The sequence below is a fragment of the Podarcis cretensis genome, assembly GCF_951804945.1.
Source record: "Podarcis cretensis genome assembly, chromosome: 8".
Classification (NCBI taxonomy): domain Eukaryota; kingdom Metazoa; phylum Chordata; class Lepidosauria; order Squamata; family Lacertidae; genus Podarcis; species Podarcis cretensis.
The window spans coordinates 88,638,713-88,652,666 of record NC_137177.1 but is presented as its reverse complement, the minus strand read 5'-3'; the positions used below and the strand labels follow the sequence as shown (position 1 = coordinate 88,652,666).

Here is a 13,954-nt window from a genome sequence, read left to right as displayed (position 1 = left end):
GCAAAAAGGGGAAGGTATGGGGAAGTCCGGGAAAAGAGGCTTATGGAAATGAGGTAAAGAAAGTATGATCTTTTATGTTTGTTTTTATGTTGCTTTTGTGTTTGTTAAAAATTTGGAAACTAATAAAAATTTTATTAAAAAAAAAAAAAGAAGAAGAAGAAGAGGAGGAGGAGGAGGAGTTCGGACTTCATATCTGCCTTTCATTCCCCTTAAGGAGTCTCAAAGTGGCTAACATTCTCCTTTCCCTTCCTCCCTCACAACAAACACTCTGTGAGGTGAGTGGGGCTGAGATACTTCAGAGAAGTGTGACTAGTCCAAGGTCACCCAGCAGCTGCATGTGGAGGAGCGGGGAATCGAACCTGGTTCACCAGATTACGAGACTACTGCTCTTAACCACTACACCACACTGGCTCTCAATTAACAATACTAACGTATAAAAGAAAAAAGTAATGACAAACCCAGACAGCATCTTAAAAAGCAGAGACATCACCTTGCCGACAAAGGTCTGTATAGTTAAAACTATGTTTTTTCCAGTAGTGATGTATGGAAGTGAGAGCTGGACCATAAAGAAGGCTGATCGCTGAAGAACTGATGCTTTTGAATTATGGTGCTGGAGGAGACTCTTGAGAGTCCCATGAACTGCAAGAAGATCAAACCTATCCATTCTTAAGGAAATCAGCCCTGAGTGCTCACTAGGAGGACAGATCCTGAAGCTGAGGCTCCAATACTTTGGCCACCTCATGAGAAGAGAAGGCTCCCTGGAAAAGACCCTGATGTTGGGAAAGATGGAGGGTACAAGGAGAAGGGGACGATGGAGGATGAGATGGTGGGACAGTGTTCTTGAAGCTACCAGCATGAGTTTGACCAAACTGCGGGAGGCAGTGGAAGACAGGAGTGCCTGGCGTGCTCTGGTCCATGGGGTCACGAAGAGACGGACACAACTAAATGACTAAACAACAACGTATACAAACTAATAAACAATACACTCACCCCACCCAAAGCCCATAAACAACACTCCAGACCACAAATACAAAAAATCCAAATTACCATAACATTTAACAACAATTTAAAACAGCCCCACCCTCCAAATAAAACAGCGCCCACCCAGTATGCCCCATTAAAGCTTCAGTTAATGTGGTTAAAAAAGGCGCCTTTGTCTGTAGCACAACCCTGAGATCGCGCCATCTCGTTCTGACAACAGGGGGAGTCAGACCAGCTCACCTACTGAACATGGTTGCATGAGGTGGGAGGCGGCTGTGGGGGTCTTTGTCTGTCCTGCTGATGACCCAGGTGCCCACCCACCCTCTCACTGCCTGCAGAATCCCTCCCCACAAAGAGGATTTTGAGCCCCTTCCGAGATAAGCACTTTGACTGCATAGACAGACAGTGTGTCCATGGAGCAATGGGAGAGATAGCCTGCAAGACTCCCCACGTTCTTTCAATGGATGTGGACCTCTTTATGCTTTTAAACAGTGTGTTGTGCGGCATCCACATGGCACATAGGAGAATGGGGTATAGTGAAAGTCTTGAAAGACTTCTCACTCTCTCCACCAGATGTTCCCTTTGTCCTCCCCCCACAGGGCTGGCTGCATGACAGGGCTGTGAACTACAGGAGCACGTATGTAACCATCCCATGTTATGCAGCACATGTGTGTGTGTGTGTTAATAAGGACAGGACTTCTAACATGTAACCCTGCTGTTTCTCATTCGGATCAGGTATCCCTACTGGCTTAGAGCTGTGTTCATTAATTCAGCCTTGCAGGAGGCAAAACTAACTTCTAATGCCTTAAAGCATTAGAAGCTTCAGAAGCCATTCACAAGAGGTATTTCCTTTGCCTGGCAGGAGGTGTGGAATGTGATCTGTTATCTCCAAAATACATAAACGTGAGGCCCGGAGAGATGCTTTTAGGGGTGGAGAAGCATGAAAAAAGGTGCCGCCAGTACTTGCTCATGTTTGGAAAAGTGGGGAGCCTGTGTGTTGCATTTTCAGGAGTACATTTGCACCCTGAACTGAAAAATAACAAACTCTGCATATAAATATGAGGAAACTTTTCAGGCGGAAGGGCTAAAAACCTGCTCTGAACCAAAGATGCAAATTGGAGAACCTGAATTCTACTGCTTGATACCACATGCTGTGCTGTAACAGAATCAGAATGACAAACATATCTGTGGTGGGGAACTGGCGGCCAATGGGCCAAACCAGGCCCCCAGATGGCAGCTGACCCAAGACTTCTGTCAGACAGAGGAGTCACTACACCCTATTTATTGGTGAGAGGGGGAACTTCAAGAAGGTCGCAAGCCCACGTCTTGCTTTCGTGCATCCTCTACTTTCCCTGCCCTGGCTCAGTGCTACGGGAGTCATAAAAGCACAAAATTTTAGCTTTGGAAGGAACCCAAAGAGTCATCTACTCCAGGGGTTGGAGAACTTTAAAAGATGTTCCTAGTCACAGAAACCCAAAGGAAAAGGAGGCAGGCTCCAAGTGACAAGAGAGGTCTTTATTGCATACAAATGTATGTAGGGTCAGCCTCCTAAAAACATAAGCGAGAGAGAGATAAAGGCTGCATTTTGATGCTTTCTGGCATCTTCCTTTACAGCATAAGTGATGACCACCTATCAGACCATTGCTGCAATCACAGCCACCTTTTCCATCACAGCTACAGTTAACAGCACACTTTTGGCATTCTTAAAGCACTCAGAGATCTTCCAGCCCTTCTGACTAGCTCACCCCGGCATTTTCATTTTAATAACACATGAAAACACGTAACCATCTTTCAGTGCCTTCCTTTGCTGTCTTCTGACTTGTTCTTGCTCTGTGCCTGCTTTCAGTTAATGATCTTTTTGTTCTCTTCTCGACCTAAGATTTAAGGCGATTACTACGTTTGGCTGATCTCCTTGTGTTTCATTCCTTGTGTTGTATCTTATCTGTGTTCATTTCATTCCTTCCAGTTGTGCTAGGAACTGTAGGAGAACACAGGGCTTGTGCATACTTCTGCTTAAAAAAAAGACCAGCCCATCTGTTCTATGAGGAAAGGTTCAGATTTCAGACTGCAAAGCTTTAACTGCGCAAAATATGAATTTAGAGATGAAATAAAATGCGGAAAATTCTCCTGCACAGGAATCACAGGTGACGAGGATGTGACTCCTCCTCTTCCTCGTAACGCTAAGTTGACTCCTGTCCCGACAGGCATGTTGCCTCTCATCACTGAAGTGGCAGCACAGCATCACAGAACTGCAGAGTGGCAAGGGACCCCAAGGGTTAACTAGACCAAACCCCTGTAAGTCAGGAATCATAGCTGGAGAGGGATGTCACGTGAGCCAGTGTGAGCCAGTGTGGTGTAGTGGTTCAGAGCGGTGGACTCGTAATCTGGTGAACTGGGTTCAATTCCCTGCTCCTCTACATGCAGCTGCTGGGTGACCTTGGGCCAGTCACACTTCTCTGAAGTCTCTCAGTCTCACTCACCTCACAGAGTGTTTGTTGTGGGGGAGGAAGGGAAAGGATTGTTAGCCACTTTGAGACTCCTTAGTAGACAGCATCTTAAAAAGCAGAGACATCACCTTGCCAACAAAGGTCCGTATAGTTAAAGCTATGGTTTTCCCAGTAGTGATGTATGGAAGTGAGAGCTGGACCATAAAGAAGGCTGATCGCCAAAGAATTGATGCTTTTGAATTCTGGTGCTGGAGGAGACTCTTGAGAGTCCCATGGACTGCAAGAAGATCAAACCTCTCCATTCTGAAGGAAATCAGCCCTGAGTGCTCACTGGAAGGACAGATCCTGAAGCTGAGGCTCCAAGGCTTTGGCCACCTCATGAGAAGAGAAGACTCCCTGGAAAAGACCCTGATGTTGGGAAAGATGGAGGGCACAAGGAGAAGGGGACGACAGAGGACGAGATGGTTGGACAGTGTTCTCGAAGCTACCAGCATGAGTCTGACCAAACTGCGGGAGGCAGTGGAAGACAGGAGTGCCTGGCGTGCTCTGGTCCAGGGGGTCACAAAGAGTCGGACACGACTAAACAACTAAACGACTAAACAACAACAAACAACAACAACAACAAGGGTAGTGATAAAGCGGGATATCAAATCCAAACTCCTCTTCTTCTTCACGTGACATTGCTCCTTGCTAGGCCAGCCTTCCTAAAACTGCTGCCCTCCAGATGCTCTGGGCTACAGTTCCCTTCATTACTGACCATCCCTCCTGTCATCCACAGTCAGAGGCAGAAATGGCCACCAACTTGGACGGCTTTTATAAGGGGATGAGAGAAATTCATGAAGGAGAGGGCTACTGATGGCTCCTAGCCATGCTGGCTATTCTCTGCCTCCACAGTCAGAGGCCTTAATGCTTCTGAACAGCAGTTGCTGGAAACCACAGGAGGGGAAAGCGTTGCCCCTGTGCTTGGGTCCTCCTGCTTGCGGGTTTCCCACAATGGGCATCTGGTTGGCCATCGTGAGAGCAGGATACTGGACTAGATGGGCCACTGGCCTGATCCAGCAGCCTCTTCTTAAGTTCAAGGGCCATACGAATGTCAGAAGGCCCCTCTAGCCCTCTGTGCCTAGCAGATGCCCCTGGCAATAACCAGGGCAAGAGCACAAGAGATTTCCTCCTGCTCAAGAGGCAACGGGTGTGCAGCGTCTTTCCTGAGGGAGCTAATATAGCCATCACAACTAGTCTCCGCAGGCAGCCTTATTCTATGTGACTTTTCCTAACCCCCGTTTGAAGCTCAGCTTGTGGCCACTGACCACATCCTGTGGCGGCAGATTCCATAGTCCAAGTATGCAATGATGTGCAAAGACAGGCTTCCTTTTGTCTGTCCTGCATCTTCCAGAGGTCCAGCTTCCCTCGATGACCCCCTCTGGGCCTGCTTTCTCCACACTATGCATAATTTTATAAAATATCTGTCATCTTCCCGCAATCCTCCCTACTCATCTTTTTTTTTTCTAAACTAAAATGCTGTTGTTTAAAACCACGGAAGGGCTGAAACTGCCATTGCAAAGAAGCAAGCTGACACAGTCACTTCAAAGGGCACTTTTTTGGGGGGGGCACTAAGGGGCTATCAAGCCTGGCCCCCCTGCCCCAAGGGCTCTGAGGGGAGTGAGTGGGGGTGATGGGGGCTGGTGTGCTCGGCCTCCAGGTGGCCAACCAGCAGGCTCCTCTCCCCTGCCGAGCCTGAAACTGGCTACCTCTGGCCTTGGGGTGAGGTGGGGGGACTCTGGCTCTAGGGACCAGGCAGCCAGCAGCAGAGAGACCTGGAACTGAGGGCAGTTGATAGAGAGAGCAAGCCCTCCTCTCCTCAGGGCCGCCTGGGGCTCCTCTTAAAGTAGTCCAGCCTGCAAGTCCAAAGTAAGAAGGAGGGTGCTGGCAGGTGGGCGGGCAGATTCTTTGGCTCTCTCGGGAAGTTGTGGACTCTTCTCCATTGCAGGGGGTTGTACTAGATCAGGGATGTCCAACAGTGATCAACTGGTTGATTGCGGGGGGTCCGTGGTAGATCAACAACTTAAAGGTAAAGGGACCCCTGACCATTAGGTCCAGTCATGACTGACTCTGGGGTTGCGGCGCTCATCTCGCTTTATTGACCGAGGGAGCCGGCGTACAGGTCATGTGGCCAGCATGACTAAGCTGCTTCTGGTGAACCAGAGCAGCGCACGGAAATGCCGCTTACCTTCCTGCTGGAGCGGTACCTATTTATCTACTTGCACTTGACGTGCTTTCGAACTGCTAGGTTGGTAGGAGCAGGGACCCAGCAACGGGAGCTCACCCCGTTGTGGGGATTCGAACTGCCAACCTGATTGGCAAGACCTAGGCTGTGGTTTAACCCACAGCGCCACCCGTGTCCCTTATCAACAACTTAGGCTTCCTAAAAAAAGCTCAACAACTTTTGCCTGTACTAGATGACCCTTAAGGTCCCTTGCAACTCAACAACTCTATGATTCTGTGATAAGGAAGAGTTTGCACATGTGCAGCTGGGGGCGGGAAAGATTTCCCGGGCAGGGAGGTGGCATTTTCTGGTTCGCCTCAGGCAACAAAATGTCCTGGGCTGGTCCTGCAAGGAAGGAAGGAAAAGAGGTGAAACTGCAGCAGCTCTGGGTGCCTTGTCAGGGATAGTGACATGCCTGGACAGAGGCCCCTTTGGCCTGCTTCAGTGCTGTGGTTGCCTTGAGTGTAAATCAGTTCAGTGCATGGTGTGACTCTTTTGATAAATGTTATAAGGGTGTAAGTAGGTCGTTTGCAAAGGACTCTGCTCCATGCAGGCAGAGTTCCCACTTTACTAGATCCTCTGACATGCCGGGGAGCTTGCATGGAGCTTTTCGTGAGGGTTTTATTTTATCATATTTCTTTGCCGCTGCTTGAAAACGGGAAGGGAAACCATCCAAATATTTTCTTTTCTTGCCGTCTCTCTCTCTCTCTCTCTCTCTCTCTCTCTCTCTCTCTCTCTCCTGCTCTCCTCACTTTGTTACTGCAAAGGCCTTCGCACAACAGGAAATACCAACGCTTAAGACACTCTCCGCAGGGCCTTAAAAACCTTGCAAGCCATTTAAGATTTTGGGGCAGGAGGAGTCGACAGGCCAGAAAACTCAAAACAACAGCAGCAGCAGCAGCAGCAGCGGTGCCGAATCAAAGCAGAGAAAAACACAAGAAGAAGCCACGCAGATCCCGTGACAGGATGGAGCTTTTCAAAATACGTTGAGAGGCTCCATTTTCTGTGCTGTGAGCAAGAGAAACATTTGGAGCAGTCTTTCTCAACTTGGGTCCCCAGATGTTGTTGAACTACAACTCCCATCACCCCTAGCTAGCAAAGCCAGAGCTCAGGGATGATGGGAGTTGTAGTCCAACAACATCTGGGGACCACAGGTTGAGAACCGCGGATTTGGAGGAAAAGATGCTGCCAGCAGAATTCCTCAGCCACTCCGCTGCCCCACTTGACCCCACACAATCAGAAGTTGCACCCATGCATGTTTGGGGCCATGGGTCAACCAGGGTATTTTGCTGCCCGTCGCCATAATATGGCATACAATCCACTGGCACAGGCATAGGCAAACTCAGCCCTCCAGATGTTTTGGGACTACAACTCCCATCATCCCTAGCTAACAGGACCAGTGGTCAGGGATGATGGGAACTGTAGTCTCAAAAACATCTGGAGGGCTGAGCTTGCCTATGCCTGCTCTAGCATTTCAGGGCAGAGTAAAGGACCCAGTTCTCAGAACCAGGATTAGCACCTGAGCCACCACACCCAGAAGCCGAAGAACAGCGGGTGGCCCAACTTGGTCTGCTTTAGTCTGGGAATGTGGAGTAAATGCAGAGTCAGACCATTGGTCCAAATAGCTCAGTATTGTCCACACTGACTGGTAGCAGCTTTCCAGGGTTTCAGGCACGGGACATTCCCACCATATCTGGAGGTGCTGCTGATGAGACCTTCTGCATGCAAGTCAGTCTTTCTCCCACACCAGTATGTTCCAGTGGTTCCTGAAATAAAAAAGCAAGCCTCCTGCCCCTTGCAGGCCGTATTTCTCCCTCTTTTTCTTAAGGAAACAGCCATTTCCTGGTCAACACACAGGAAGAATAGTAGTCTCCTCACTGGTGCTGCTGCTCGGGTAAAACACCCCCACCTGTACCAGCCAAACTTCCAGGAAAGTGCATTTAAGGGGACTATACATTTATATATCTTTATCTGCTTTAGCTACAGTTTGAAAAAGATTAATTTTTTTTTTTTTGCAAGAAGAGATCCACCATCACAAAAACAGCAACCTCTCCTCCAAAATACTTATTTGTCTCACATTACAAAATTTGGAACCATCTGTTCCTGAATGAGCATCATTTGTTGGCAACGTTGGAACGTTTCTGCTTCCAAGAGCCCTTCAAAACACATGGAAAAAGCATCCCATCAGTTAGGAATGAAACAAGATTAGGAAGAGCTTGGGTATCTGTCATACCCCTTGACCGCTTCAATTCTACCAAATAATTTTTGCTCGAGGTAGATCTATTTTCTGAGCCTTCCCTCACACATTTTCCTGGTTTTTCTGTGGTGCCCAAAGGCTAGAGGTAGGTTATTTCTTTGATATGAAAGTGAAGGTTCTCTGGTGCTAAAAACAGAGTTTGTGTAGTGTAGATTCTCTAGTGACATGGACTGTGCTGCAGCTATTTGGTAAGAAGGAGGAAAGCTTTGGCAGGTCCAAATGCCATTTGAAGCATTTCTGTTTTGGCTCCACCTCCATCTGTTCCAGCCAGCATGCCCAATGGTCAGGGCTGCCCAACAACACCTAGAGGGCCACAGACTAGAACTCAGAGGCCAGAGGCCAGTTGCCAGGAAATACTTAAAAATATGACATATTCTCAGGATTCAAATCTGGTATCAAGGGGCTGGAAACAAATTATTTCTTTCCAACACAAGCCGTTTCAATAAAATATAAATATTACAATATCTATTTTCTATCTTGGAGTTTGGGATTTTCTGAAGTGGGTGTTGGTGATTTTTCTATTTTTTGCTCCATTACTGCATAGAAAGAAAGAAAGAAAGAAAGAAAGAAAGAAAGAGAGAGAGAGAGAGAGAGAGAGAGAGAGAGAGAGAAGTCAGCCATGTGGAGTCTATTTGACTAGATGGGTCAACTGTCACCTGACTGGCAGAGGATGAGTTGCAAAACCAACAATGAAAAGCAAAACAAGAACCCAACATTACTTGATTTATTTATGTTTTGATGCCGCTATAAGAAACAAAAACAGCTGACTGAAACGTTCTGTTACTCACTCTTTCCTTGTAATCTGATGAGTACTCCTGTTTATTATTACGAGTAGTGAAAGTAAAGCTACCAGGCCTCACCAGTACGGCCAATGGAGTCATAGAATTCTAGGACTGTGGAGCTGGAAGGGGACCCTAAGAGTAATCTAGTCCAGCCTCCTTGCAATACAGGAACCACAGCTCAAAAATCCCTGATGTGTGGCTATCCAACCCCTTGTTTGAAAACCTCCACTGAAGAATCGTCCACCACCTTCCTAGTAGGGTGTCTGTTGCACTGCTGAACAGCTCTTACCCTCAGAAAATTATTTCTTAAAGTTTCTTGGAATCCATTCAGGTCCTCCCCTCCAGAGCAGCAGAAAACAAGCTTGCTCCATCTTCCATGTGACATTTTCCGGTATTTGAAGATGAAAGCAATGGCTAACTTTTTAGTTTTAGTTTGGGAAGGCAAGCAGAACAGCTCAGAGATTCTGCGTGGCAGGGATGTTGACAAATAAAATATGGGGAGGGGGAAAAGTCCCACCCCACATCATCGATCCCAAGACATGGCACATGAATACCATTTGAATGGCAATGCCCATCAACTTTGCGGGGGACTCTCAAATATTTTATGGGGGCTGCGGAAGGGACCTTGGCCCCCAAAAATGGCTCCTATGCTGTGAAGTCATAAGATGTTTAAAATTTCAGTTGCCACTGGCTTAGTGAACTATTGCCTTGGCTACAGGAAGCAGCTTCTTCTTCCCACAGCGCACTCCCTACCTCGGCGACCCAGTGTTGCTTGCGAAAGCTTCACCTTCCAGGCCCAGAACCTGCTTCTCATCTGTTCCCAATCACATCGGGGTTGCATTCAAGTTCCACACCCTTCCCTTGAGGTCCCTGGCTCTGCTGCAAGGCGCCATTCTCCCCGCCTTTGCCCTTCCCACCAGTGAGGCGTGAGCCTGGGGTGACCGGGAGAGGAGGGGGAGACGGCCTCTACAACACACTGGTGGGTAATAATGCATTTCCTACTGCACTGAGCACCGTTGCTTGCCCTTGAGTTTATTTAACTATATCTGCCCATGAGATCTTTCAGGGAGAGGGAAAAAGGAAACAATCTGGAAAGGAATAATAAACACAGATAAAAGCTAGACCAACAGCTCTGCAGTGCAAATGGGCGGCTGCCAAATCTTCACCGACTCCGAAAGCTACAGGGGTGCAGGGTTGCCGGGCCTTATTCCTCCTACACCTGCAAGAAGCACTTCACTAACCTGGTACTGAGGTTGGGCCCCCTATTAAGTCATGCTTTTGGTGGAAAAGCAAGATGCACTTGGCAACAGATCCAGCGTAACACATAAACACAAAATCGTGTTCGAGATTTCATTCAGTACAGCACAGGAGTACAGCTCTCTGGGGAGGGTATTTAAGGTCTGTAATGATTCTCTGTGCTGATTCCTATGAGTTTTCAAAGATCCCTCATATTTATTGAGTCTAAAACTTTGGTGCTTTATTTTAAATTAACAGTTGACTAGCTACTTTCTTAGGGACGTGGGTGGCGCTGTGGGTTAAATCACAGAGTGTAGGACTTGCTGATCAGAAGGTTGGCGGTTCGAATCCCCGCAACGGGGTGAGCTCCTGTTGCTCGGTCCCTGCTCCTGCCAACCTAGCAGTTCAAAAGCACGTCAAAGTGCAAGTAGATAAAGGTAAACGGCAGGAAGGTAAACGGCGTTTCCGTGTGCTGCTCTGGTTCGCCAGAAGCGGCTTAGTACCGGAAGCTGTACACTGGCTCCCTCAGCCAATAAAGCGAGATGAGTGCCGCAACCCCAGAGTCAGTCATGACTGGACCTAATGGTCAGGGGGTCCCTTTACCTTTTAAGCTACTTTCTTAACAGTTGCATCAACCTGTAGGACGAGAATGTTGTTAAATGAGAAGGGGTCTCCCCCCCCTTTGTCTGCCCAGGAAAGTGAAGTCTAACAGTCTGCTTGAAAGACCAAGGTGATCAAGGGAACAACTGAGGCAGCTGAGGTGGTTTAACCTGGAGAAGAGATGACTGAGAGGCGATGCGACAGCCATCTTCAAATATCTGAAGGTGGAGCCAGCTTGGTTTCATGTGGCCACTGTGGGGCAGTGCAAGTGTGCCTTCCACCAGCCGAGGCTAGTCCAACAGCTGTGGCCTCTTCTGGCCAAAGTGATTCTACTCTGCTAGCATCCAGTTTAGACTATTAGACGGCCATCCTTCCCTTTTGTTTACTGAGGAATCCTCCTTCTGGTCATTACCCAGCCTGTCATTAGTTTGGTCTTTCTAGCACTATCAATGATCTGAGTGAAAACAGTCTTAGTGAGACACACTCAGCTTGACTGACTCCTGGAATACTAGCCTTTGAATATCCATCGCTGCACACACACAAACTCATCCAGCAATCATTGACCAATAGTGCCATGCCATGGTTTCTCTTTGGAGGGATTCACCCTGGAGCTGAGGACCCTCCTCCCCTCCATTGACATGTTTTTGGAGAGATCATATGGAAGAAAAGGTATACCGTAACTTGCTCCCTCCCTATTTCTTTCTGTCTCTCTTGCCAGTTTTCCAACTTCCATTGCTCCCCCTTCCCTTCCCCCCTGCTAAAGCATAACTGTGCAGCAGCCTTGGGGTCTCTGCCAACTCCTTTCCCACTCCCTCTATAACCCTTTCCTCTCTGGGATAGCCTTCAAGTATACTGCATATTATTTTAGTCTATTAACAAAACTTTCCTTTTCTGGAAAAGCTTGGGCTTCATCTGATATTCCCTCCTAGGAACCTCACAAGGGCACTCCACTACCTAGCCTAAGGTTCCCAAAGCAGCCTTCAACAACCTCCAGGTGTTTGGGACTACAATTCCCATCAGTTGTGCTGCTTGGGGCTCATGGGAGTTGTGGTTCAAAACATCTGGCAGCAACCAGGTGGCCAACGGCTGTCCTAGAGTTAGAATAACCTTTGATGGAACTTGTGGATCTAACGAAGCTGAATGTTGGAAGATTCAGGACAGATGAAAGGAAGCATTTCGTTAAACTATGGAACTCCCTCCCACAAGAGGCAGGGATGGGCACTAACTTGAGGATTAGACAAATTCATGGAGGAGAAGGCAGTCAATACCTATGCCCTGCCTCCAGAAGGTCCTGCTTGCTAGTTTTCCACAACTGTTCTCACACTTCAGCCACTGTGAGAACAGGATGCTGGACTAAATGGGCCACGGCCTGATCCAGCAGGCTGTTCTTAGGTTCTTAGAGTTATACATTTTGTTGAACATGTTAGTTTCTGAACCGGCTCTGCTAGACCAACAGCCCCATGTCCTCTGGCTAGATAGAACCAGAACCACAGAGAAAAAAGATTCCTCTGTCACTGGAGCTAAGTCTCTGCTCCAGTCATTCATGCTTATTCACTAAGCACCCAGGTCACAAGCTTTTATGGTTGAGAAGCCCATGGGGTGATATCTTAGGAAGTTGCACCCACTTTGGTTGAAGCCCAAATACTGAATGCAAATGGTCTCTTACGAGGTTATGTGAACCTTCCCTGAAGTAAAGCAAGCTGGTTCTAATATACTGGACACAGCTTCTGAGCTTTGGCCACTGCCCCACTTGTTTGCCCCTTCAACATGGGTAAGATGGGGGAATGCACCCCTTCTCTATTGTCCCAAGATCCTGGAGGAGGCTTTTTTGGGGAGGTGCATGCTTTCCTCCCTGCCCTGTGCAAGCCAATGGAGGCCACCTCCATCAGATTATCCAAGGGTGGAAAAAAGCACCCTAAAAATGACTAGTGAAGGGAAGCCCTCCATTGGTGTGGACTTCCACTCCTCCAAACTATCACCCCTTGACAGTGAACAGGGAGACAGAGTTGAAGCAAGTCCTGTCCAAAGTGGTCCGAGGCAAAGATATCTCTTATAGGAAACAAAGAGGCTGCATGCATGACAAATCTTGAGTCAAAGCTCATTGGTCCATCAAGGTCAGGATCATCTGCATTATCTGGCACCAGCTCTCCAAGATTTAAGACAAAAGCCTTTCTCAGTCTTACAGGGAAATGCCAGGGTTTTAACCTGGGTCCTTCTCAATGCAAAGCCTGTCTCTGACACTGAGCTGCAGACCTCCCTCAGTCTACCCAGGTCAACAGGGCTTGGGCTCAGATGCTGGAACAGCAACGGCTTCTAGGAGTTCAGTCTCTCCAGGAAAAGAACACAGACGATTGCTTTGGTTTTGCAAGAAGGCTCCTCTCAACAGAACTCATAATCACCTTTTTTGCTAAATTGCAACCATGCTACTGAATGCAATGGATCTGCCAAGTGTGTCTATCGCTAGTTGTTAAGTGGGCAAGATGACATCAGTTGCAAGCATTATCCAATTACAGGGTGGCTAGTGGCTTGGCCCTCTTGCCATGTGGGTGAAGACATGGACCTGAGACAACAACGCAGCAATTCAGATTTGGGAACTGAATCGAACCGTCCATTTCCATGAACAAATGCTCAGGTTTGCACCCAGGAGAATAATCACCAGGACACAGGATTTTGATGGTGTTGGTGAGCTTGGGCCTCACTCAAACCGAAGTTCTCAATGAAAACAAACAAGCAGAACTCAAACTGCAACATAATTCAAGAAGTTTCACGATTCAGAGCAACATCCGGAGGTTTCGAAGAAAAGCAAGTGATCGACAGCAAACACATCACATTTCACATCCAGCATCTTATTACTGAATGACATGGTACAGTTTGAATTAATACGAGGGAGATAGCCAGCACAATAACAGACACACAGGAGTGGGGAAGGTGATTGGCCCGGTGGGCCAGATCCGTATCCGTCCCCACCAGCCCTACAGGCCAACTTTGACAGGCCAGCAGGAAAAACCCACCTGTCAATCACCTGGTGCCATTACAACCTACCTGTCAAAGTCCCTTGCACAATACTCTCCAGCTGGTTGTCAGGTGATAGAGAAGCACTGCAAAAGGAGATTTGCAAGTCCAAGGCTCAGTGCTTCTCAAGCCTCAAGCAAAGGGCTTACAAAGCTGCTTTCTGCAGGGAGTTCCCCACAGGGCAAAGACACAAAGCAAAGGCAAGAGGAGCAATTCAGAAGCCATAATGAAGTGGGCACTTACCTCGCTGTCTTCCATGGGGGGTGGGGGAGGCTCCTTAATGATCTAAAAAGAATGAAGAAGAAACACAGGGGGTTAGTCCATAGCCAGGCTGCTCTATAGTCAGGTTTTAAACTCAGTCAAGACTCACTTCCCA

General features: G+C 47.9%; 1 protein-coding gene across 1 annotated transcript in view; it reads right to left on the bottom strand.

Moving 5' to 3' along the window:
• The window catches only part of ANTXR1 (ANTXR cell adhesion molecule 1), a 135,360-nt gene that overhangs the window by 31,808 nt on the left and 89,598 nt on the right, over window positions 1-13,954 (bottom strand). The window contains exon 14 of the mRNA XM_079987513.1: window positions 13,822-13,863. Within this exon, the coding sequence (XP_079843639.1) occupies window positions 13,822-13,863 (42 nt within the window). The remainder of the gene's footprint in view (window positions 1-13,821; window positions 13,864-13,954) is intronic.